The 27,167-nt window shown below is 43.1% G+C and overlaps 1 protein-coding gene across 1 annotated transcript; it reads left to right on the forward strand.

Annotated features, from left to right (window-relative positions):
* Positions 1-26,790, forward strand: LOC308587876 (regulator of G-protein signaling 5-like). Its single transcript, XM_081195780.1, has 5 exons — positions 1-164; positions 11,102-11,212; positions 18,744-18,805; positions 19,552-19,718; positions 20,614-26,790. The coding sequence occupies exons 1-5, from the start codon at positions 121-123 to the stop codon at positions 20,773-20,775; spliced, it is 546 nt and encodes a 181-aa protein (XP_081051906.1). The 5' UTR covers positions 1-120; the 3' UTR covers positions 20,776-26,790.
* Positions 26,791-27,167: the final 377 nt, after the last annotated feature.

Consider the following 27,167-nt stretch of genomic DNA (forward strand, 5'->3'; position numbering starts at 1 on the left):
AGGCAGCCGCTATATATTTCTGAAAGGAAGCCGGCTGCTGCGTTCTGCGTTCCAGACGGAGTCTCAGCCTCCTCACACACAATCTTCTTGGCATCAAGGACACAATAACCACACGGCAAGATGTGCAAAGGACTAGCTGCCTTGCCCCACACATGTCTGGAGAGGTGAGAGAAGCAGTTTGTCTTATTAAGCAGGAAAATTAATGGGTTGATGGGCTGAAAAGGAACACAGCAGCCTTTTCTCAGAAGGAGAGTTAGCGTACATTGAAGACAGAAAATATATCCCTAGCATTTTAGGATGTTCTCCTGCTCTCATTCATTTTAGTGCAGATTCTGCAGGAGACTGTGCCGGTGGTGTCAGGATGGTATAAAATGAGTTTCACCAACACAGTGAAGAAAGAAGGTGGCTTAACAGAACAGAAAAGTATGATTAACTGAGTTAATTTGTTTTCTATTATGCATGTATGGAACCAGAAAGCTAATTAAATTTTGGATTTATAGAGGTGAACTGTTATTTTGAAGGATGCCATAGAAGGCTCTGTTAAGGCAAAACAAGAATGTGAAGAGTGAGCTGAGTTCTCCGCCGTCTCTCCTTCCCCACCCAAACTACCTTTTAAAAACTTGTTTTTATCCCAGTAGGATTTATTTCCATTTTTAAACCCATACTGGGAGGGGAAAAAATGTCTTAATAGGAGTTTTCTTGAGAGCGACTGTGGGTGGGGAGAAGGCTTAGCTCTTACTCTGTTCATCTTTAATGTATTTTAATTCTCCTTTGCACACACACACACACACATTCTACTTTATATGGATTTGATACAGGTCCCATTCTGCACATGACCTGCTTTTAAGTTAGCCCTAAGGCATGAGCTGAATGATAATGGCCTTTGGAAATATATTGTGCTCCTTTAAGCCTCAGTTGGCCATCTGAAATATCAGGATAACAATACTGAAATACAGTAAATATATTAGGATTTCCATTAAACCAAATAACAGATGAGATAACGGTATAAACATTTATTTTATAAGCAGCTGATAATAACCGTAGAGATCCCAACTTAAAACAAAAGCAAAGAAGCGTCTTTGTCTCTTGATGAAACACATCGGAGCCCTGAAGGTTTCCAGATTTGCTGCTTGCTTGCAAGGTTTCCTTTTCCAAGAGTTTACCCCTCTGGGTGAATCCAAACCATCAAGCCCAGCAAAACGGATAATTTCTGAACAGGAATTGTACCTGCAGTCATCCTGATATTGCTTGCACAGGTCATCATAAAGATTAGTGAAATTATGAATGAAGTTCTTTCAGTATTCTAAGTGCTAAGAGCACTAAGAGTGCTAAGCACTAAGAGTGCTAAGCACTAAGAGCCAGTGTGGTGTAGTGGTTAAGAGCGGTAGTCTCGTAATCTGGGGAACCGGGTTCGCGTCTCCGCTCCTCCACATGCAGCTGCTGGGTGACCTTGGGCCAGTCACACTTCTTTGAAGTCTCTTAGCCCCACTCACCTCACAGAGTGTTTGTTGTGGGGGAGGAAGGGAAAGGAGAATGTTAGCCGCTTTGAGACTCCTTAAAGGGAGTGAAAGGCGGGATATCAAATCCAAACTCTTCTTCTTCTTCTTCTTCATTCTATATGTTCATAGCTAAAGCTGCAGTCAACCTCACTTACCTGGGAGTGAGCCCCATCAAATTAACGGGACTTACTTCTGAGTAGACATGGTAGAATTGCAGCGCAAGTATATCCTTATGTAGCCAAAATGGCACCATCCCTACACAAGGGAGAAGCATCTGAGGGCTGGGTTTTTTTGTTTTTTTGCAGAAGCAGGACACCTAATGAAGCAAAACAAAAAAACTAAACCCTAAACAACCCTGCTAGGTGTCTGTTGGTGGGAGTGGAAAGAGAAATATCTCTCTCCTCTTTCTGAGAGTGCGTGGAATGGAGTATTTTGAAAAAAGGATGGAAAGCTGACATGCTGACTGCCTGGAGGGCTGAGCAGAGAGTGCACACCACACTGCAACATTTTGTTGCAGGTCTTCTTATTTAGTAGTGAATCTCTTGTTTCTAGCTTGTCACCACAAGCAAGGCAATGGACTACTGGTTATTCTTTAAACCCAGGATTTCCGTGTTTTTTATTACTCGGGAGTGGGTTCAAGCTATATTTGGATTGTAGGAGGAGAGCAATCACTAAGCATGCCGTGTGCAGCCCCTTCTTGGGCTTGTCATGTACTGCTGGTGCTAGCTTGGATTTCTTGGTAAAAGTGCATACCTTTCAGAATTTGGTGGGTGTCAGTGGGTTTTTAAAAAGAAGGTACTACAATGGAAAGCAGCACTACATAAGACGGAAGACAGTAAACGAATTGTGTAGCTTTTTCTTAAGACTTTGGACACCTTAGCAATCATTCCTAGCAAAACACAGCTTTTGACTTTTCAACAGCACTTATTTACACACATCCCCTATGACAAATTCTTCATGGCAGTGCTGGCCCTTTCTTGTATTGCACTGGGCCTGCGGTGCATCAGACAGGAGGGGACGCCCAGCGAGAGAAACAAAGGAGAGAAAGTGGTGAGAAACAAAGATGGCGGAAGAAACATGGGGGGGGGGGAGACTGAGGGAGCTGAGAGGAAGAGGAGGAGGAGGCAGAAGCTACATCCCCATGCACCCCCTTTTCTCCAGTTTGCCATTCTTTCACTTTTTATAGAGAATTCAGATTACATTACAATCTTGCATTTCAGCATTTTCTGTGTTATCGTTCTACCTCTATTTCATATGTGATTGTTGAGCAGACGATGGAGGTTGTCTGAAAACAATTACAGCACTAACTTCTCAAGTGTGGCCAGGCAAAGAGGCATTGAGAGTTTCCAGGGCTCCTGGGTCTTTAATTAAAAGCATCCTGTTAGCTAGTTCAGCCTGTTTTCTGTAGAACATGACTGGGGGTGGGTGGGCTACTGATTATATTTGCCTTTTTTTTTTTTACTGTTTGAACAACTTTTCAGTAACTGCCACAGAGTGATCATTTATTTTCCTTGGTAGTGGAGAATTATTTATCTTCCGTTTATTTTTAAATTTTTATTTTTTATATAGCATTAGTGTTAATTCACTGTGAGAAAATGAAAAGATTAAAGAGGAGGAAATCAGCAATGAAAAGTCCTCCACCCCCCCAGCTGCTTCTACAATTCACAGGAGCTTAGAAGTGACAATATGGCAATTTAGAAACGGTCTTCAATCAGCAATAAAAAAACTTTAAATCAGTCATCCCTGAGCCTTGCTCAATAGGAAGAAATGAAATGAACTGGATCAGCAAACAGCATGTTTTTAATTAACATTAACATCAATCTTGGCTAAACGGGACTGACTTCTCGTCGTAGTAATAGTTATTAAATTTGTTTGTCACTTTATCTTGCCCAAGGCAACTCAAAACAATTTGTAACCAACCAACTAAAACAAACAAGCAAGCAAAACCCATTTAGATGCATTAAAACTAAGCAGGGCAGGAAAAATCCCAGTACATAAGAAACATCCCACCCACTTCTGAAAGGCCGTAGATAGTTAAAGGTCAAAGGCCTGGTTGAAGAGGAACGTTTTTGCCTGGCACCTAAAGATGTAGAATGAAGGTGGCAGGCGAGCCTCTCTGGGAGAGCGTAAGTGGGGAGCCACCACAAAGAAGGCCCATTCTCATGTTGCCGCCCTTTGGACCTCAGAAGGGCCTCAGGTGATGGTCTCAGTTCATATGGGAAGAGACAGTATTGCGGTCCTGAGTCGCTGAAGGCTTCATAAGGCATATTATGTGCTGTGTTTAACTACTGTTTTGATATTGCTAAAGGGCTGGCAGAGACATGGACTTCAGAAAGAAAAGAGTATAAATGTGTGAGTGAGATAAGCTGGAAGATTGGGGCAGCAGCGGACGGGGGACGGGACAGGTTGCATGAGGAGAACAATTCCTTCCGTTGGGTAGCAGCAAACCCAGCATTTCTCTGATGAATTGTGATAAACCTAATGTGCTCATGCACATGTAACTTATTCTTCCTTTGAAAAAGAAAAGAAAAGCAGAGGAACAGGCGATGATTCCCGCTAGTTGATCAGCTGCCAGAGGAGAAAGATTCTGGCTTGGGCTCCGGGAGAATGCAGTACTAAAATGTGGAAACCCTAACTGGCAGTGTGAAGTAACATAGCCCCAAACCCAGTTTGCCCTGTCAGTGAGCTGCCCTCATGGCCAAATGTTCCCGTTGCTTGGGCCAAATCCTGGCTTCTCTCCTGTGCCCGCCCCACACCTGCTGCTTTGCTGTGCCCGCCATCCTTCGATTCCAGCTTTGCTTGACAGCAACTCTGGGCGCAATGCTTTGGTGTGCCTGGTGACGTGATGAAAGAAAACAAATGGGTGCTGTCCATGAGTTTTATTAGCCAAAGGCCGTGACAACCGAGGCATCGTGATCAAAGAATAAAACAACAAGAGCAGGGGCCCAAATCTGTGTGGAAAGACACAAGACGAGAACTATCCATCAAAGAAAAAGCCTGGTTTTCATCTGATGAAACAGAATAGCAAGCCAAAGATAATATGAGAACATGAAGACTTAACCAATGAAAAACCACAGAGGTCCCAACTTAAAGGGGGAAAAAAAACCCTCTTGATTTTTTATTTTATTTTTTGTGGGGACGGTCTAAATGACTTGGGATTTGCTGCTTGTACATATATGTCTCCTTACTACAGTTTTACACTAAAGTGGCACCTCGAGTTAAGAACTTAATTCATTCCGGAGGTCCGTTCTTAACCTGAAACTGTTCTTAACCTGAAGCACCACTTTAGCTAATGGGGACTCCTGCTGCTGGAGCACGATTTTTGTTCTCATCGTGAAGCAAAGTTCTTAACCCGAGGTAATATTTCTGGGTTAGCAGAGTCTGTAACCTGAAGCATCTGTAACCCGAGGTACTGCTGTACTGGTCACTCAAATCCCTGTCAGGAGAAAGATAATTTAACAAAGCCCACAAGTGTTAGTAGCTGTGGCCTATGCTATTTTTCTAGAAAAAGACCTACCTGAACTCACCATGAACACCTCCCTCGTTCTCTTAGAATGGCAATGGTGCCCGCCTGAGAGGAGTTGGAACTGAGTTCCGGTGAGTTCTGGCTGAAAAAAGCCCTGGCCATAGGCAATTTCAACACCAGTGGAAAGGGAATGGCACTAGCGCTTCCTAGAATATGTCCCAGGAACCCAGCTGGTGCAAATGCAACCTCAAAATGGTGAATAAGCCAACAATTCCCTTTATTGTGAATGCCATTTTATTTTGCAGAGCCAAACAAACACACCTCCTTTTGGATCTCTTCCTGATCATGGGATGGGATTAATTGATTTCTTTTTATGTTTTAATGGAATTTTCCCATAGTTGCTTTTGGAAAAACTGGACCCTTGGTAATACAACAGATGTGATTTGTTTTGACAACCACATTTTCTTATCTTCTTTGACTGTTTGGTTTTTGTCCGGACACTTAATAGTTATTTCATCATGTGTGCAGCAGCACCAACTTAGCATTGCTGATTTACAATAAACTGTTAATCTTATTTCTGTGACTGAGCTGGATGGTGTGAGAAAGGGGGCATGCAAGTCTCAGGCTCTCACGGGTTGCCAGCTTCGGCCATTGTTACTTGTTCCACAGGCTGTGTACCAAAATAAGGTCCGAGTTCCTCCCCTGGGGTAAATGCTTTGTGACATGCCACCCCAGGCACACTGGCACAGGGTTCATGTTTCCTTTTGGGAATGGGCACAATGGAGACAGTGGTGTCTTTATCACATATGGTTGATTTACACATATATACAACCTGAACCTACAATGGAGGGGTTCACAGCATCAGCACCCCAAGAGGGTCTTGCTTCTCCCATAGCTGCAGCCTTAGAGCCAGGCAGACCTCCACCACTGCTCTCAAACATTGCTCTGCCTCTCCTATTCGCTGCTTTGTTTCTTGGTCACAAAACTCCTATCTCTAGCTCACATAGCTCCCCACTCTCCAAACCCTGGCTTTATCTGTTGAGGGAGGGGCCTCAACTATTTGCTGTCCCACACAAGGTCTCTTTGTGCTTTGTCTTAATGGCTTGTCAACCTGCAGGCTAGCCTGGCTTAATTAACACTTTTAACACTTGCTAAATTGAGGGATTAATGCAGTATCACTCAGTTTAACACCCAAGGGTTTGATTAGATTTTAACACTTTGCTGAATCCAGGGCTTATAGTGGTCTAGCAATTTCCTGGAATTAGAAGCCTTTGATTAAATTCTAACACTTACTGGTTCCAGGAATTTAGAAGTGTCTAGCACACACACAATTAATTGCAGCGCCACAGTGCCAAGTAATGACAAGACATTGAGAGATGCTTGTTTTTAAGTTAAATGCAGCTGGGAAAGAAGGATCATAAGTTACTCAGATAACTTTTGTTATTGGGCACAGAATAAATATTGAACATAGATGAAAACATGGCTTACAGCTTGGGAGGGGACATGATCCATTACTGCCTCCTGCTGATAAGGCTAATAGTTGCTTCATCAGGACTGTGGCGGCTGAAACGGCCAAACCCTCCTCCACATCCACCAGAATCCTAATCCTGCTTCTACCACGTCACAGCAGTCACTTAAACTTTGTGTGTATGTTTACTGCATTCTTGCGATTAACCTCATGTTTAGTTTGGCCTTCTCCTGGAAATTGGGCCTAGTCCCATTGCATTCAGGCAGCCACATCTCTACCTGCCCCACACCTGATGTAGGGTTGGGGCAGGAGGGCATGCTTTGGGTAAAAGACTTCGTGGGCCAAATTTGAACCCCTGGCAGGCCAGGTTTGGCTCACAGGCTGGAGTTTCCCCACCCCTGTCCTCATGAGAAGACATTGCTGGACTGAGCATCTGCTCACAGCCCTTCTGTAAAGGGGTTACTGTGTCTAGAATCTGCTTGCTTGCTTGAACTACTAATGCTCCTTGCCTCTGGCTCCCATCCCGTCTGGCTTGCTCCCACATGACTTTTGGGCTTTGGTCCTGTTGTCACCTGAGATGCTGATTGCCAGTGAGTTCTGATCTAAGCAGAAATTCAGCAGGTGCAGCCTTTCCTGGCATAGAGATAGGACAATATTTATTTATAAAATAGTTATTTATAGAACTGACTGAGCAACTGCTGTGCAGATAGAACAGGGCCCAAACTGGGTGCAATCTCCTTGGCTAACTTTCTGGGGATGGGCTAGCAGGAAATGTACCTGTCTGAGTCCATGCTTCATTGTACACCCAGTTGTGTGGGGTTTCAGTAGATGTCAGAAGCACAGGAAGGCAACATCCCTAAGCTCTGTCGTTCCAAAGAAGTTTTCAGAGCTTCTGCTGCTTATGGTTTTTAATCTGCATTAATTGCAGAGGAGTTCTGCTTATCCAAGAGGTCTTTGCTTTGATATAGGAGATTCATTTGATAACCTGAGGATAAGCAAATAATATTGCTTAAGAAACTTTGGTGAAAGGGAAAACCACTTCTGGTGAAATTTTTCCAGAACTGAAACAAGCTTTAGTTACCCATTGGAAGATTCAAAGCAGTTTTTCCTTTGTTTTGAGAGGATGAGCCTGCAAGAACCTGCTTTAGTCTGGCACAACCATAAAATATATCCAAAAAAAGGCAGAAGAAACTGCTATTCTTGCATGCTAAAACCTTGCATACCAAAAAGTATATTTTCTTCGAAATTTCTAAAGCAACTAGTGTGCTTGTGTTTATTTCTAGGCTCAGGGACTCCCAGAATACAGAGTATTTTTTCTCATATTGGGGGTGGGGTGTTCCGTTTGCATCCACTCTCAGTCTGCATTTCTAATGAGAGTATCCTTACTCAAGAGACACCTCGGTCAAAAGAGAGCATGGGGACTTAGCCACCCTTTGGCCTGTGAAAAAGGCTTTTCCCAGGTCAAGTGAATACATTTCTTGGAACTACTGATTATGGAAATAGCCTTAGCATCTGTTGACGTCCTCCAAAGAGACGGATGAGTAAGATTTTGACTCCAGGGTCCAAAAAGCCAAGAACATAACGGTCAGTCTTCAGAACTCTTGAGATTTCCTGCCTATGGAGAAAGGAAAAGAAAGAGAAAAACGGAAAGAAAGGAAAAGGAAAGGAAAGAACACTGTGCAGGGACGACCTTTTAATAAGGCAATAGGAAGCAGTCCACTTTGGGCTTTGTGGACATAGCCATTGCCAGTGGAGAAGTGAGGAGAAGTGATGTGGTGGCTTTCAGTGAGATATCGCAAGAGCCCTGCAAAATCTCCTGGACTGCTCACGAGGTCTCACCCAAAGCCACAGCCATGTGAAACAAGGCTTTGGCGTGGAGGTGGGGGCCGGGCACAGATGATGGCACTTTCATATTTTGCCTCAGGTTGCAAAGCAGGCCAGGCAGCCCCTGACACTGTGTCATTTGATATACTTTTAAATTAATGAGGCTTTCAAATTACTTGCGCCACCAGTACAGGATACAGCTGCTTACACCCCCTTCCTCATTCTCCCACTGGTTCCCTTGCCCACCCTCATCCATTGTCTGAGCTCTATAGATCACAGAATCATTGTGGTGCCGTGTCTAGTGTGCTTTTCACAAGCCAGGGAGATACGGGTTTCATTCCTGCTTTCTATGGAGCTCACTGGGGAAGTTTGGCTCAGTCATAGCCTCTCTCCACCTGCTGCAAAGGGCTGTTGTGAGGATAAATAGGGTAGCCTCCCTGGGCATCCTGCGCTCCTTGTAGGAATAAAAGAAGAGCCCAGCTCAGTGGTACCAAAACCCCATCTCACTGAAAGCAGCCCTGTTTAGGGAAGCTTTTAATGTTTAACAGACCACTGTATTTTAACATTTTGTTGGAAGCCGCCCAGAGTGGCTGGGGAAACCAAGCCAGATGGGCGGGTATAAATAATAATAACAACAGTTAATGTAGTATCTTGTATCCTGCAGTGACCAACCAGATGCCTTTGGGAAGCCTGCAAGCCTGACATGGGGTGCTCAGGCTCCCCAGGAACTGGCATTCAGAGATAGCCACCATGATTAGTTGCTATAACTATCAATAGCCTTTGTTGTTGTTGTTGTTGTTGTTGTTGTTGTTGTTGTTGTTGTTGTTGTTGTTGTTGCTGCTGCTGCTGCTGCTGCTGCTGCTGCTGCTCCAGGAATCTATCTAATCCCCTTTTAAAGCTGTTGACATGGGTGGCCATCATGACAACTTGCTATAGCAAGTGGCATGGTTTACTTACAGCAGTGTTTCCCAACCTTTTTTGGGCAAAGGCACACTTGTTTGATGAAAAAAATCTCGAGGCACACCACCATTACAGCCCTGTGACGTCAGCGCGCAGCGTCACGCCGGGAGGGACGCACGAAAGTGTAAGTTTCAATTTTTTCCCCTCCCCCTTGCCGGGGAACCTCCAAGCTTTGGGGGTGGGGGGGGAGGAGGCACCAAAGCGAGGCAGGAAGGAGAGCGCGGCTTGGCTGGGTGAGCTTTGGCAGGGGCAGGGAATGAGAGCCGCGAGGCGGGCGCTGCGGACGGAGGCGCTGCCCGCCGAGCTCGCAGGCAGCCAGGCAGGCAGACGGCGAGAGCCCCGCGCTGGGCGGCCTCTCCTCGCCGCCGCCGCCCTGCCTCTCGTCGCCCGACTCGCCCGCCTCCCTCCAGGCAACATCTCGCGGCACACCAGGCAACATCTCGCAGCACACTAGTGTGCCGCGGAACAGTGGTTGGGAAACACTGACTTACAGTATGTGCTGTGAGAAGAAATTTCTTTCTTTTGTTGTCCTGAATCTCCCAACATTCAGCTTTAATGGTGAAGTATATATATATATAAAAGATTGCAAAAAATACATTGTGGAAAATAACTTCCCACCACCACAAGTAGTAATTGTTGGCACCTGTCCATCTCGAGAGACAATGGAGGGCACCTCCAGGAGTGAGGTCAAACCGCTGCAATAGCAGCACCCAAGTGGCGCAAGCCTGAGCAGTGGGGGGGGGTGTTCCTGGGCTGCCCAGACAACAAGACCCCCCTCTCAGCCTTGCTGATGTGGTTGAAAGAAAAAGAGAGCAATATATTTGGCACCAGCTTAGCTGCAGGAGTCGCTGGAAGGAGGCGTCCAAGGTGTCATCCACCTGCCTTAGGGACTCCACTATGAATTTGTGTAGGGTTTACTCCTTAGCCTTTTTTCCTCATGTAGATATTCCGCAAGGCAGTGGAGGTTTAGGATCAGAGTATTCCTTCTCCTAGATGGGCTGCCTTCCCAAGTGGACCCACCTGCCCCTCACTTTCCTCTACAGCATGTGCAGAAACCGCCTTCTACTTCTAGGTAGTGGTAGGAGGGAAATGTAAGGGTGCTAAGAGTAGTTAGGAGACCCCTCTCACCATGCTACAATTTCCAGCACCCTTACAAAACTACACTTCCCAGGACTCTTTGAGAGCCAGTGTGGTGTAGTGGTTAAGAGTGGTAGACTCGTAATCTGGTGAACCAGGTTCGCGTCTCCGCTCCCCACATGCAGCTGCTGGGTGACCTTGGGCCAGTCACACTTCTCTGAAGTCTCTCAGCCCCACTCACCTCACAGGGTGTTTGTTGTGGGGGAGGAAGGGAAAGGAGATTGTGAGCTGCTTTGAGACTCCTTAGGGTAGTGATAAAGCAGGATATCAAATCCAAACTCTTCTTCTTCCAAAACTTTTCTTTGGGGGCAGATACAATTATTAAAATGGAATAAGAGCCTTTTAAAGGCATGGTGTGAATGTGGCCAATAGACTGGATGATACCCAGGATAAAAGGGGAGATGTCTATGCAATCAGAATAAGGTGAGGAGGAATGGTTTAAAGTCACTTCAACTGAGGGCTCGTCCACACTTCCCCTTGCCCCATGCCTAGACAGCACGGATCCAAGAGATTTCCTGCTTGTCCTGTGCTTTCTAGGCACAGGTCAGAGTGGTTTTCCATTTGCCCTGTCACTTTCCCTGGGAAAATCTGCTCTTTGCCACTGAATTGAACAAATGTAGAAGCAACTTGAAGAACTACCTCTCATAAGTTACGACAAATGTATTCAACTGTCTCAGACTAGCATTTATTGAATACAATGTCAGCTACACTTACATATATATTTTTTTCTTATATCTCTCCCTCCAGAGCCAAGGAGATCAGGACGAAGTTGGGCACACTGCTCCAGAAGCCTGACTCGGCTATTGACTTGATTATCCCTTACCCAGAGAAGCCGGAAAAGCCAGCAAAGGTCCAGAAGTAAGGATATAATAATTGGTCCACTCTGTGACCCTGTTTTCTGCTGTTTTTGTTTTTCCATTTTGCTGAAGGCCATTTTCTAGCAATGCTACTTTTGAAAGTGTGGTTGGGTGAACTTTTGCAAAACATTTGAAGCTTATTACTCATTATAATACCCTTGTCAGCCTCTTTGAACTCTCAGAAAGGTGGGGCCAAAGTCATGAGGTAGTGGGAAAGTCAGAGGGTAGTGCCTAGGAAGTCAGAGGAAAGTGTATAGACCTTCTTCGTATCATATTTAGTCTGCTTGCAGAGCATTCCCTTCTTTCTACCCTTCTTCCAAAGAACAACCCACACAGTGTTAAGTAAGTTTAAAAAGTTTTACTTACAAAATGTTCCAAAGGTCAGATTCATGCATTTATCCAAGCAGCAGCAAGGAGAACACAGGCAGAATACTCTTGGAAAATATAGAATGATAGCTTCAAACACATGCTCTAAGCTTGGAGCAAAGCTTAGACATGTCTTCCTTGGTTAGTTACATATTGCAGAAAGGGAACAGGAACAGAAGGCGTCACTTCCTCCCTCTTCAGCAAAGAGGATGTATTATCTAGCTGAGCCTAGGAATCTAACTCGGTGGTGTTAACCCCTTCATGTACTAACTAGAACTCATGCATAGCTATGTTTGACTGCAATTTCCCAAAACGTGCCTAATTTCATGAGGATGAGTGCAGCCTGAAGGGATAGGTGGAGGCCAGGAGAGGGAAAAACAGGGGGTAGCCAAAACTGACAAAGTGATGGAACCGGTAGCAAGCCTGGGGAGAAGCTCTCTAGAAGCTTCTGGCACCAGTGAATTGGTCTTTGCCAGCAGGCTGATGAACTAGGAGGGAAAGAGAGAGAAAGAAAAGTGGGTGGCAGAAAGACAGGGAGAAACGGAGAAAGAGAAAAGGCTACTTTGGTCTCTTTGCTACCCAGCAGTGGCTTCGTACCCTTTCTATAGAGCCAGGCCCAGGGCATTAGATCTAAGCCAGTGGGACAAATCCAGTTGAAGTTCAAGGCCCAGCAAGGATTTGAATCTGGAGTTTTCTGGTCTAAATCCACCATTTCAGCCATAATGCTACACTGACTCTTACCTCCCTCTCACTACCACATATAGTGGGAAAGGCAGTTCAGGAAGTAACAACACATGTTTTCACTTCACTTACGACAGTGGGTTTGTCTGTCTGTTTAAAGCAGTTATAGGCCACCTTTCCAAAGTACTCTCAAGGTCGAGTTCAGCTGAAACAATATAATGTTAAACTTTTAAAATGACAAAATCCAAAGGTAAGCAACATTTTAAAATAAAACGAGTCAGCATCAAATAGCACAAACCACAACAGCCAGTTAGCAGTGCTTCCAGTGAAATCACATGACTTAAAAGTCACTTGGAGCAAATAGATCTTCAAAGCATTTTGCAACAAGACTGAAGGGGTGAAGCCAACTATATACCCCTTGAGAGGGAATTCCAGAGTCGAGCCACCACTGAAAAGTCCCTGTCCTTCAACCAATCTTAGGCAGCCAACAATCTGGGTCTCCCATGCCGAACTGAAGGCACAGGCAGGTTTGTACAGGCACAGGTGGTCTCATGCAACGTGGTGTCAAATTATGTATGGTCAGCTTGGGAACTGGGGCCAGAAATCAGTGCAACTGGTACAGAGTCAGTGTAACATGTTCTGACCATCTAGCCACAATGAGCAGACTCTTTCTGTGCTGTACAAGTTGAAGTTTCCAAGTCGTTTTCAACAGAAGCTCCACATTCTGAGTGCGTTGCCATAGTCTAGTCTGAATGTAACGACTGCTTGCATAACCAAGACTAGATCAGCTTTTCCAATGTAGAAAACAACTGGAGTAGTGGCATGGGCTGGTGAAAGCATACCTGGTTCTGTGTTTCCACTGACAATGCTAACCCTGGAGGAACTCTGCCCAAAGCTGTAAACGTGGTCTTTTAGAACAGAAGACTTAGTACCTCTTTCTTCATCTTAGTTGCCCTTCCATCCCAAAACGTCCTCTAGACACCTGTCCGGGAGTTCCACAGCCTTCCTGGGATTTAAAGCTGGAAAACAGAGGTAGAGCTGTCTGTCACCAGAATCCTGATGACACTGCACATTAATACAGGCATTAACAGGGCTTAGAAATAAGTGTTTAAACAGGAAATTAAATGCCCCTGTGATATATGAGGGAATTAAACTTCATTTTACAAAAGGGGAAATAAAATCAGCTTGAAAGTTGATCCCATGGCTTTCACAGCTTGTCAAAGGACTGTGAGTCGATATATTGATCCCCTGTCAGTTACTAAAACTTCAGATGTATATTAGCAGGTTTAGAAGAATAAGAGTTTTATAGGAAGTGTGCAAACAATAGTTAATGGTATCAGCTGCTGGGAGGCATCTTGGTGGTGGACGGCTCCATTTATGCTGGCCTTGGAGCCCTGGTGGCACTGCTGCCTGCCGATCCACAGCATTAATCACTGTCAGTTTTATCTGAAGGAAAACAGTCTCCCATCTGTACTGAAGATAAATCAGTTCCAGGAATTGGAACAAAATGAACCCCAGTAGCATCTGCTTTTGTTACGGAGAAGGGTGGCCTCAGTGGGAGAAGGGAAACTACTGTATATTGGCTTTTTGGCCCTGAATCTGTTTCCAATTACTTCTAACGAAGGTTCTGCAGATAGACTGATCTAAAGATTGCATTGTGATCTGCATGGCTGTTATTGGCCTAGTTTGAACAATCATTAGAGACAGAAATTAGATAGATTGTGCACTTTTCCTTTTCAAAGTCATTAAGAACAAATTAGGCGATGTGCTTCATCTTGTCCTGATAATGGAAACAGCAGTCTCATCTTGTCAGCCAGCAGCTCCTCTGAGTTTCTGGAAGGAGGAAAGCATTCTGTTTTCTATTATTCCTACTGGAATAAAAGTTTGCTTATTTTTACTATTTTTAATTTCTGATTTTGTGAATCATGCAGAAACCCCCACCCCCATTAATTACTGCCAAAGTAGATGCATGCTTAAATACACAGACACAGACAGGCAGCTGCAGATCTTGTTTTCCTTTAGCTGTCCGGGGAGCCCGATTCTCACTGTGAAGGCAGCGCGTGGGAAGCAGAAGCTTATCTCTCCAGATCAGAAGGGAGCCTTAGGGTGCTTCCAGATGGAGGTCTATTGTGGAATCAGAACTGCCCCTATGCGGCATTCAGACAACATCAAAATGTCAACTTATATATTTTTTAACATTTTATTTGGATTTCTTCTTACTGTGAAAAACCAGTGAGATAAAAATCACCCATCATTTCTCTGCAGTTTCTGCTAGTGTGTGGAAGCTGCATTTTGGGGGGTTGGCAATTTGGTGTGTGTGTGTGTGTGTGTGTGTGTGTGTGTGTGTGAGAGAGAGAGAGAGAGAGAGAGAGAGAGAGAGAGAGAGAGAGAGAGAGAGAGAAGATTTATAAGTGGATGGTCCCTGCTATCATACATTGGCAGCTGGTGCCCATGGAGCCTGGCAGGGGTGCTAGGAAGTCTTGCCCAGTTGTTCTGGTTTTCTTCCCAGCCTCCTTGCTTGCAAAGACGTGGTGAATACTTAAGCACCGCAGTTGTCCTAAGACTAGGGCTTAGCCACACTTAGCCTTTGCTCTTCTCCTTCCAGGCAGAGGTCCACTCTTTAGAGCTCCGTGTCTGAGCATGGAGTTTTTTTGTTTGTTTTTGTTTGCCCCAGAGCTTTCCTCTTTAAAACCAGCTCTTTCGCACTGAATTGGAGCAAATGTTAATCAAGTTTTCTGCAGATTGATGTTGATTCTGATTTATCATCAAAGAGTGGGTTTTCCAGGGAAAGGCAGCAGGGGCATAAAGTGTGGGTGAACCCACAGTTGCTTTTCTTCTGGGAGTTGCGTACCTCTGTCTTTCCTCATACTCTCCCTATGCAATTTTTTTGGAAGTTTTATTAATATATAACACCTAACCCTAAATTCCGTGGTTCAGAATTGCTGTCATAATTTCTAGTGTGGGTTCATGCCAAAGAACCCACATTATTCAGAAGTAAGACCCACTGAATTCTACTGGGATTGCCCTCAGACAAGTATTATATAGGATTGCAGTCTGAATTGGTAAGTCTTAACCAGCAGTCCCACAGGGCTGTTTCCAAGGGCCCTCATGACTTTAGACTGCAATCAAATAAACAGTTAAGACCAGGATTTCACCATCTCAAGCCTTGGGGGAAGCATGTGCTTTCTGAAGGAAAAATCAAAAGGCACATTCACCTGAATCTTCTTTGGGGTTGGGTGCATGGAGTGCTTCACTTCATACAATCTCCTTGTCACCCACATGCAGGGTCCTTCAACCAGCTCTTGTCTCCACCAGTTGGCATGCAATGCCCAACTGCCTTCTCAAGCTGAATGTGAAGGGTGTTCTGCATAAAAGCTACCTGCCATTTTCTTTGGATGCTGCCTCAACTCCTGAATGTGTCCTTCAGTGTGAGTGGGGGCTGCAGTGGTCTGCACAGGCCCAACAGATGCTTCCCTCTTTTCCCAATGGGATGTTGACAGAGATTGTTATGGAGTGCCCTGCTTGAAGTCTGGGCGAGAGCTGTGGGTGGACATGAGTGAAATTTGCAAACTCTTTTGCTCTGGAGAAGCATAGAGACATCTGTACAAACAGGAGTTGTGTTCCCTCTCCCTCCCACTTCTTTCACTCCTGAAATTAGGCTACTTTCACTCCAAATAGCCATGATTTCCTCTGCCCTCCTCCACACACCGGACAATGCTGTTTATCTTTTTAAAGAAATATCTTTTTCAAGCATCTTGCAAGTTTATGCATCTTGGTGTTTCTTTGCTACCTTTATATAAAAAAAATACACACTTCATTTTTAAAAAAAACACCTGAAAAGTGAATGTGAGGAGGTGTCTTTATGAGCTCAATCCTACAGGGAAATTTGTGTATCTGACAAAACCAGGGATAAGGCAGCTTGATTACATCTGTGTCCACCCTGGTGGGAGGCCTAACAGTATTTACCTTTATACAATTAAGAGTGCTTTACAAATATACTACTATGCTGACTATGAGGTGGTTGCCAACATTTTAATTTTACATATGGGGAACTGAAGCTGAGAGAGACAGGAAAAAGCAGGGAGGAGAGAGAATGTAACTGACTGACTTATTTGTCCAGGCTACACATTTAATCCATGGCAGAAGTGGCAACCCAGAACTCATATTTATTTGGTCTGGGATTCCCAGATCCATGTCCAGCCTCCAGCTCTCCATTCATGGACCAACCACACTGGTGGTTGTTTGCCTTGAAATACGCTAGATATGTACCACCTCTCAGAACCAGGCAGGTTTATGCCACAGTGGCCTCGCTCCTCTTCTTCTCCCTCCCTCTTGAGTGATGTTGCCAGCTTGCATCCACACACCCCATACATGGCCGATGTTGCTTTTGTCTTAAACTAATCACTGAGGGCTTGTCCACACTTCCGCTTGTCCGGTGCCCAGAAAGCACAGATTAGATCGGTTTCCCCTTTGCCAGGGAAAACCTGCTCTTTAGCTTTAAATCAGACCAAACACAATATTTGCTCCAATTGAGCGCTAAAGTGTGGTTTTTCTCCAGGGGAAAGCAGTGAGACAATAAGAAGTGTCGATAAACTCTTAATTTCAAGCCCTGAAGGGTAAAATCAGATCATTATTATCTATGAAGAGTAAAATCAGATCATTATTATCCATTTCATTGCTGTGAGAACCCTCTGGCATGTCTTGCCTGAGACAAAGGGGGTCATTGACTACATCTCTTAGGAGGGCGTGGGAACTGATGTTGGATCTCTGGGAGGGACAGAAGCAGACCCCAAAGCCACAGCCAGCACAGGGGAAAGAGTTCAGCCTTCAGAGAACTTTTGAGAATGAATGAATGAATACTCAAGGGATATGGATGGAGATGGATCATTCCCCACTCTGCTCCAGACTGTTTCTGCCTAGTTCCACACAAAATAAACTGGGGATGTTAAAAATGGAATATTGGAAGGAATGTAGGAGCCCTTCAAGGCATCAGGGAAGAACTGTGTGTTATATTCAAGACAGGACTATGGCCCAATACTGCTACCCATGTAGAATTCCTTCTCCCTCGCTCATAGAATGTGGGATCATAAAGTGCCTTTCCCCAAGCCTCACTCCAGCACACTGTCTGCCACGAGAGGGAAAATGTATGGTGTGATTGTCATGGTTTTGCTCCATAACGATCTAGAGCAAGTCACAACAATAGTTAGCAGAGTAAGAATGTTTAAACTTGATGCAGGGTTCCAAAAAAGATTCAGACACAATCAGCTCCATCCAGTATTATTTACTGAGAGCAAGTGAGCATAACAGTCACAAATCAAGTTGCAGCAAAACCTTAACTTACACTTACAATAAGCATAGCTGTCAACGCTTCCCATTTTTAAGGGAAATTCCCTTATTCCTAATAGGATTCCTCACAAGAAAAGGGAAAAGTTGACAGCTATGACAATGACACTAAAAACTTAGCACTTAAATATACTATACTGTATACAGATTACCACCAAGGAACAAAGTAGAGAGAACCAAGAAGGAAAAAGAGAAAGTGAAACCAGGCTCTTTTGTTCTTATAGGCAGAATGACCTTGGGAGAGAAAGAGAACAGGACCAGTTTAAAGCAGCTTAATTTAGGGTTGCCATATTTCAAACTGTGAAAATCTGGATGGAAAGTTAAGCTTTGTTTTTGGTTGTTGAGCTTTTCGGGCAAATTCACAAAAAAAGAAGTCTTTGAGCTATTTTTAAGGAAGATCGCCAAAAACACTGCTGACATGCCATACGTCCGGATTTTCCTGGACCTTTTAGCGATTTCTGCCTGGAATACTGGAATACTGTTTCTGACTGCAGTATTCCAGATATGTCCAGGAAAGTCAGGATGTATAGCTGCCAGTGGTGGGGAATCTGTACAACTCCATTGTCCTTGTTGGCCATGCTGGCTGAGATGGATGGGAGTTGGTACCTCAAGTTTGCAGCATCACTGAAACCTGGAGCCTGAGGAAGTATGGAGTCTGTCCACCCATAGGTTTTACCTAATTCCAAATCTCGTTCCCCAGGTCTGTTTTTTACATACGTAAACAAACAAACAAACAAACAAACAAACAAACAAACAAACAAACGGAGATGTTAGCCCAGATCTCCATTGTCTCATCTAGTTGAACCATGAGCTACAAACCAATAAGTCCTTAGTTTGACTGTCCCTTCTGGCATAAACTCAGTTGCTGAACTTATGCGAGTCACTACTCATCTTGCGCATCAATCTGCTCATATGTCATATAAGGATCATAACATCAATCTTCCTTCCAGGGCTGTAGTTAAATTATGTGTGTGAAGTGCTTTGAACAAGAATAAAGTCAAAACGCTAAGTGATTATTCTCAATCCTTCTCCACTGTGATGCCTTCAAACGTCGACAAAATCTTTCTGCTATATTTTACCAGTGACTGTTTTCACTGACTTTAATGGGTGTGCCTAAATATCTCCCCCTCTCATCTTTTCAGACCATCACCAGAGGAGGCTTGGCTGTGGCGCAACTCTCTGGAGAAACTCCTGCAAAATCCATGTACGTTTGCTGTGGGATCTCCCACTACTGGGAGCACCGTTAGAGTCCTTGCAGGTTGTGGGTGTGAGCAGGTTAAATCATTCCTTGGGAATGACAAGGTAGAAGTGCAATCATAAGTATTTAATAATAATGACACTACACAAGGGCTTTGGATGAAAACTGAATGGTACTGTGCCACAAACTAGAGACATGGAGGAATCCAGATATACAGGTAATAAAGGTGTTGGTAGTAAGGCAGTATGACAGACGGGAAAACCCAGTACAGTATGCTTCAAGCAGTTCATAGGCATGTGACATGTGCAGAAGTTGAATTGCAGCCGCAAGTTAGTTAGAGCAATTAGACTCTTAAGGACATAGTGATTTAAATGCCATTGTCTCCATTCATAAGGAGCACAACAAATTCCTCCCTCTCCCATATAGCTAGCCTTCATGTGAACTGGGGCTTCTGTGGCTAATAGCCCCGTAGTATGGCTTGCTAGAATCCTGCTACATTATCCTCCTCCAAAGACTACTTATTATTATGTGATAGATTCAAACAAAAGAAAATGGAACTGGAATAAGAAGTTGGGATAGAAATACATCGTTCTGATATAATTTGTAGGTCCGATGGAAGAAAAGCAATACAGATGTTGAATAGGGGAATCTGCATTTTCCATGTCGGAAGCCAATGTTCTCTCTTATTTGGAAGGATTATGGTGAATCCATTATTTTAAATGATGACCATTCCCCAATTTTTCCCTGTGCAGATGGGCTTGCTAGCTTCAGGACCTTCCTCCAATCTGAGTTCAGCGAGGAGAACATCGAGTTCTGGATTGCTTGTGAAGACTATAAGAAAATCAAGGTGCCTGCTAAAACCGCTGAAAAGGCCAAGAAGATCTATGAGGAATTTATCCAAAGTGAGGCTCCCAAAGAGGTCAGTTATTTGCATTGAAAGGAGTTCATAAATTTGCTGTATGCTAAGAGTTGTCTCTGGTGGAATGATCTCACAATATTATCCCCCAAATCATGAGACAATTCTCTAAACTATCCCCTGACTGTATATCATAATGATTTGCTGTTGCAGTGAAAGTTACAGCATTGCTTCCTGGTCATCATGCAATATACTTGGGAACTCTACTTTCACACCTTTAATTTTTTAAAAATTGAATATCTAAATTAAAGTTGTAATGGAACTTTGCTCCAATTCAAAGCCTGCTAATTTCAACAAGCTCTGCCAACATTTTCAAATTAAAATCTGTATCCTTTGAAATTTTACATCTGCCACATACAGCCCACAACCAAGACTCATGTACTGATTCTAGGGAAGAGCCAAGAGCTCAATGCTCAGGTCCAATTCCTGGTATCCCTGCTAAAAGGATCTCATGTGGCAGGGTTCAGAAAATGCTCCACCTGAAAGTCCAAAAGACTGACTCAGAATGAGGTAGCTTCATAACTGGTATTTGTAGCAAAAATTCACGATCTACAATGCAAATAAATTCAAATATTTAATTATTTTTGCATTTGTGTTCTAGATGTTCACTGCATTACAGCCCAGATTAATTTCTGATATTCCTGGTTTCATGTTTGCCATTGTTACAAACTATTATTGTTATTGTTATTGTTTGTTTGTTTGTTTGTTTGTTTGTTTATATTTAATTTGCACCCCACCCATCTGAATTGTTTGCATGGGAGAGGCATGTTGGTAGTTCTGCCATAAATCCAAGTGCAAAACATATTTTTAGTAGCTCCCTTGCTTTAAATAACACTGTGAAGGAACAGGATTGGTTCGATTTCCACAGATAATCACTTCCCCCCTCCTTCTTACCTAGGTGAACATTGACCATTTCACCAAATCTGTGACCATGAAGAACCTGGTGGAGCCATCTGTGAGCACTTTTGACCTGGCCCAGAAGAGAATCTTCATGCTGATGGAGAAGGATTCTCTGCCCAGATTTGTGCGTTCCAACATATATCAGGAATTAGTAAAGTAGCAACGTGGCAGAGCTGTGCGGGGAACTGCTACTCCCACCCCAAGCAGCGCCGTTACTTCCTTACTCCAGTTATCAGTAGCCAGCGTTTGCTAGTCATCTGCGTAGTTGTTTTGCTTTATATATACAGTATATATATATTTCAAGCTTCTAGAGTTCAAAGGCTGTGTTGTTAAAAGTCTTGCCCACACTGTTTTGGTCTCTCTGCTGTTCCAGATGATTTCATATTACAATTTCTGAAATTTCTGTTCTTCTCCATGAATATCACTGTTACAAAAAAAAGAAAGTAAAAGTAATTAGATGGGCACACCTACCTAAAATACAACAGATGTCAACTGTTGAAACCTATGCTACTTGTATTTATTATCCCATCACCTATCCATCGCATGTCTGTGTCTAATCAAAGACAAGGAGGTTGTGGGGTCTTGACCTGGTGCTTTGGGACCCACTGGTGACTTGCGGCTGGACCTATTGGTTGGTAGCAGCAGCAATACCACCATTCAAATATATGGTGTGACAATAAAAAGTGGGTCTCCAGTTGCCTGCTTGGGCTAAGGGTGGGTCCCTGGTCTGAAAAGGTTGAGGACTATTACTATAGAAAACAGGTTTTGACCTGCATAGGTCATCCTGTCATTTGTAGTAGCCATGAGGATACAGCATGGCTTAGCTATATAAGGAAGATAGGAAAGGAAAAGGCTGCGCATCAGCCCACAAAAATAACATTCGCTCTTTTGTGCCTTTTTACTTAATTCTTTCACTGAGATCATATTCACATACTCCCATGTCAAAAGTTTGTTATCCACTAGGTCATTTTATTACTGCAATTTCATCCAGGGAATGTTATTCAGATATATTGTTATCGGGTGAGAGCAGGCACTTAGTATGCCTCAGTAAACCAAACAAGGAATATGGCAGAAAATTACAGCTCTTTGCCAATTAAGGGAGCATTCAAACACGCATTTGCCACATGAAACTGATGGTATAAAAACTCAGCTTGCAATAATGATCTATATGTTGACATGGGGATGTGGGAATTAGGCAGGAAAGCCAAGAGATTTGTCGAGCTTCTTGTGGGTTACATGCAGCTTGGTGGTTCATAAGTTACACCCAAGCCTGCTCTGTTGTGAAGAAGGCTGAAGAGAAAGTGATAGTTTTTCGGTCAGCAACTGATGTCGCTCCAGCATGTTCTGCTGGAGTTGAGGGAAGGGATGTGCAATTATATCATTTTCAAAATACCCACCCCACGTAGCAGTTACTAAAACACACTAAAACCCTTGGAAATGGAGACAAAGAGGTAAATAAATCTCACCATTCCAGTCTAAACAGTGTGGCTTGTTTTTAGCAACCCAGACCTCTTATTTACTTCCATTTCTAAGTTAGCTTTAGTGAGGTTATAATAACTGTAATGGACCTACATAATTCCCAGTGCCAGTGCACAGCCCATGCGCAGGAGCATATGTAATGTTCCAGAAGTATTCTTTTCTGAATTGTGATGAAAATACCTGTAGCAAAGTCTTGTCTTTTCATTCTCTCGGGGGCAGGCTTGCCAAAGCGGTATTTCAGTCTAAACATTTAACCTCAAAATTAGTGTTACTTGTATTCTAATTATAAGCTATCTAGATTTTTGCTTTCTGTGAACTGCATGGAAATAGAAATGCGTCTGAACCCAAATGAAGAGAAAAGGTAGCAGTGCTAAGCACCATCTTGCAATCCCAGCCTGTGGCTGCATAGCTGGGGAGATACCCTGAATGAGTCAGCTATACAGCATGCGAGAACTACCCTCCTGTTAATCCAGATTCACCTTTTCCCACAGAAAACCCATTTTTTAAAAAATAAAAATAAAACCCCTTCTGCCACTGACCAGTTCATGATATCTAAATGACTCATTTGCCCCTTATTTTTGAAAACTCTGCGATCTGGGCAATTATCAAGATGGGGGAATTAATCCTAAATGCTAAAAAGAAAAAGAAGGCACAATAAAAAGCTGGCTGCCAAACCCTTTTAAGTTCAAGATGAAAAGAAAATATAAAATTTAGACAGCTCTAGCAGGAGGATAGATTGCTTTTCTGCGTAAAGATTTGGTTCATTACATTATTCTTGGTCAGACTCCACAGGACAGACCTAATTGGGTCACTAATATTCTATTTCAAGGTAAGGTTAGAACCATTTCCCACTGAATGTACATGGCCACTCCACTACTTAAACCAGCCTTGGCCAAAGAAAATTTCTTATTACAGCTTGCCTGTCATGAAGAAAGTCTTTGGTCTCACTCCAGTTTCAAGATGTGCTGACATCCTGTGAACAGATGCTCATTTCTAGCCAGCCCTAACTCCTTCTTTTTCCTGGTAGCAGTAAGTCACTAGTTATGTCCCTTTACAGACAGGGTAGAACGTCCTGTGGGATTAGGCACCAATCCAATCCTATTATTTCTATATGGATACAGAAGGAGGAAGCAAACTAATGACTGCAATGTATGAAGTGTGTATAAGCAACCTCAATAAACAGAGTTATCCTTTCTAAGGGCCTGACTTAAAGTTTCAGGGTTTTAGCCCCATTCGCCAGGTCTTCTAGGCGAAAAGGCTAAAATCTCGGAGTCAGGGATAAGAACAGGCTTTTTTTGGCCTTTGGTTCCACCCTCCCTATGCATCAGGCTCCAGGCACAGCCAGTCTCCACCTGCTGCCTCACCAAGGGCAGTCATTTAACTTCATCTGGCACCACTAGGCTTTGTGGCCACCTGTTCCTTTCCTCTCACCTGCCAACTGCTACTTATGTCCGGAGTGTAATTGTCTGAGGGTCAGGGCTGCCTGCCCATCAAGCCCAGCAAGGATGGCTAACGGCCAAGGGGCCAGAGGTTGTAGTTCAGCAACCTCTGGAGGGCCAAAGGTTTTCACACACCCACTTTACAACCTATTTCATTACAATGCACTTAAATAGCTTTACATATACTACGAATAAGTGCTGGACTTATTCCCAGTTTCCTTAAATTTCTCAATAAACAAATTATTTTCTTCTAAATTATAAAGACATACGATGCAGTCTTTAAAGAAAAAAAGTCATCATGAAAGGAAATTCCAGGCAATAACTAATCTAAGTTGGTTAAATAATCTTATTTTCCTGGGAAATGATATGACAATGAGTGATTAATCAACCTTGGTTTTAGCCCATGCTTTGATGCGATCCATCAGTGGCGATCCCTGATGTTACATGCACTTGTTTTTGGGGAACTATGTGGGAAAGGCTGACTAATCCCCAGGGACCATTTTTGGGAACACACATTTCCTTGAGATGCTGATAACAGAACAAGCTGTCAAGATTCCTCTCCCCCTAGAGGCAGATTTTCCAGCCCATGATGTATGAGGCAGCCTGCATGGTTACAGCTTAGGCTGAACCTGTTCTGTTTCTCTCCCTCTGAAAGTATAAAGAGCTTGTCAACATGTTTAAACTAGCAGCCTGCTCTCTTGGGTCCTGGAAAGAGAGCTTAACAAGACAGCATGTGACATACAATGAAATAAACAAAGGCTCGGCAAACCTGTTTTCAGAAGAGTAAGAAAAATAACTTCTAAAAATTGTTTCCATGCTGAAAATATAAAAATATAGCACATGGCTGAAGGGTCAGGCTTCCCAGGAGAAAGAAAACAAATCTATTTGTTTTTATTGTTTAGCTTCAGGCAAACATCTAAAGAACCATTACAGCGTGAGAATGAGGATTTTATGCCCCCCCCCCTGATTTCTCAGTATAGACCTGGTTCACACATCAATTTAAGCCATAATTAAAAACAAATTATGGTCTGTGAACAAGCAGCATGCTTGCACACACTACTGAAAACTTCTTATTGTACTCCTCTGCTTCTCTCTCCTTGCTGGGAAAGAAGCAAGAGATTAAGTTGTCATGTTTCTCTTGCAACAAACCATGTGCATTAGCCAAGGTTTGCTCTTGGTTTACTGCCCATGGTTTGTTTGGATGAAACAAACCATAAGTATTCTGGTTAGGGAGCAATTTTATCAGGATTGCAGTGCATTCTGGGTGACTTGGAGAATACCTGAATCAGTTGTGGTATGGCAGATTCTGTGCAGAAACACTTAGAATTTGGACAGTGTGACAGTAATGTCACACTGTCCAAATTCTAAGCATTTCTTACTAATATTTTAAAGCAGGTTTCAACTGGTTTTTTTTTTTTGCTGCCTATTGTTGAAGAAAGATGACTAAGAGAGAAACAGGGGCTATGACAATGACAACAACAACAACAAAACAACAACAACAACACAAGTTCCCACACCCCTGTCACTTTCCGGTCCCAAGCAGAAAACAGTGATTTCAGAATTGGATCAGGGATGGTTGAGCCCAGTAGCTTCATCAAAGGAAGAATTTAGTCAGTCTGTGATAGAGAAGCACTTAGAGCCCAATGGATGCTCAAGGCAAGTGCTTCTCAACATCATCAAAAGGTGTCTTGGAAGATGCCTCTAAATGATCCAATATTTAAAAAAATTATTATGACATCTTCATCCTGTCCCTCTTTGAGTCCATATTACCCTCCCAAATCCTCCCAAATAAGTGTTGTCTCCCAAATATTTGTGGGGTAGATTAGGCTGAAAAAGAGTTTCTGGCCCAAGGCTGCCAGGTGAGTTCACTGGTTGACTGGTTTCCAGAATCCACAGCCCAATAAGGAATGTGACAAGAAAATGCCTTGGAAAGCATGAGAGAACAATTGCTTGACAAAACATTGCATAACCTTCGCACGAGCAAATCAAAATGAATGTTCAGAAAACAGATGGTGTCATCTAACCTCCCTACAAACTTTATTCAAACAAATCAGGTTGAATGCTCAGATAGTCTGGAAGCAACCTCAGATTCAAGGCCTCAGACCTGAACCGATAATCTTGTGAAATCAATGAAGACCCTCAAGATCCTTTGTTTGTGAAATGGCAGGCCATCTGTTTCTCTAAACATCTATAGGTGTTAAATGTAAAGAAAAACATTTGCCTAATGATCAGTTATGTAGAATGTCATCAGGTGATCCGATCTCTTTCTAGCAGCTGGGTTTCCCATATTCAATACCAACCATGCTTTAGTTTTAGCTTTCAAAAATATTTTTTAATTTAAAAATATATATTTTTAAAAACATATTTTTTAAAAGCTGAGATTAACATGATTGGTCTCTCCTTTTGAGCATGTTCATACCTTGCCATATCAGTAGTTATCCATTGACTTGATTAGACCAATTAAAATACTGAACAGCCATTTTGCAAAGCATCATTGCCCTGGACAGCACAGGAAGTCCTTAGAAACCAAAGCAAGAACTCTGGCACTGTGTATTTGCATTTATTACGCAGCTTAGGGGGCTTCCCTTGAATTGCTGTTCTTCAACACTGCCACAACAAATGCAAAAAGTAATCTCCTTTTAGGCACATTTTTAACAATGTGCCTGTGAAGTCAGATTGTTACAAGCCACTTCATACCACAGAAGCCTTGGCAGAAGCCCAGAATTTCTAATAAGGCGCAGTTGTGCAGCATCCTCTATTTAATCTTTCTGGTATGCAAATCAGGTGGAGGGAAGATGCAATTAAAAACAAACCAACAAAATCACCAACTTTTGGGGAGCCTTCTACAGAGACGTTTGGGTTGTGATAGCTTTATTTTCAGTTATGTTAGATTTTTATCCTACTTTTGTCATTTAATAATGCACATGTTATTGGTGATATCATTATATTTCTCCATTATTATCTACAGGCTTATACAAAATATAAAAATTATGGGCGAATTCCACTTAGAACTTCTCCTCATTGGAATGAATGTGATTTACAGTCTCCTGAGACTTGTTTTCATTTCACTGGGAGATGTTCCCATTGGATTTTTCATATTCATATATTCACATATATATTTCTAGAATGCTGTAATTTGTGTTTTGGATTGTGTTTTGGATTGCACATAGACTGAACGACTGCAAATTTAAAGATGACTAGTTAAAACTATTTACTCAGCTTTTTATCCAGTATGAAATAAAGTGTCCCTGAGTCTTCTCTGTGACCTTCCTTCTTTTGCTTAGTTCTGTTAGGCAAATGCCTTTTGGAATGTGAGCACCTGCACCACCCACAGAAGACTTGTCTGGTATATGGTGACTCTTTGCAAGATCACGGGACTCAAGACTTCACTTTCTCCCGAACCTCCAAGTTTCAAATTTGTGGCAAGGCAGTTGTGTATAAATCACTCACCTCTATAAATAGGGTTGTTTTGTGACTTTTTCCATTTCTCTTCTTGTGGCTATGATTGTGCTAGATTCTCAAACAGGATCATGCTCGGTTTAGTGAAGGGCTGTGGCACTCCAGATACAGGTAAGGCTACAACTCCCATCATTTTTACCATTACCCATGCTGATTGGGACTGATGGGAGTTGTA

Source organism: Podarcis bocagei (assembly GCF_964188305.1).
Source record: "Podarcis bocagei genome assembly, chromosome: 5".
In the NCBI taxonomy this organism is placed as follows: domain Eukaryota; kingdom Metazoa; phylum Chordata; class Lepidosauria; order Squamata; family Lacertidae; genus Podarcis; species Podarcis bocagei.

Coding starts and splice junctions, on each gene's coding strand:
- LOC308587876 (XM_081195780.1), top strand. CDS start 121: ATGTGCAAAGGACTAGCTGCCTTGCCCCACACATGTCTGGAGAG. Junction 165..11,101: donor CCCCACACATGTCTGGAGAG/GTGAGAGAAGCA, acceptor CTCTCCCTCCAG/AGCCAAGGAGATCAGGACGA. Junction 18,806..19,551: donor GAAACTCCTGCAAAATCCAT/GTACGTTTGCTG, acceptor TTCCCTGTGCAG/ATGGGCTTGCTAGCTTCAGG.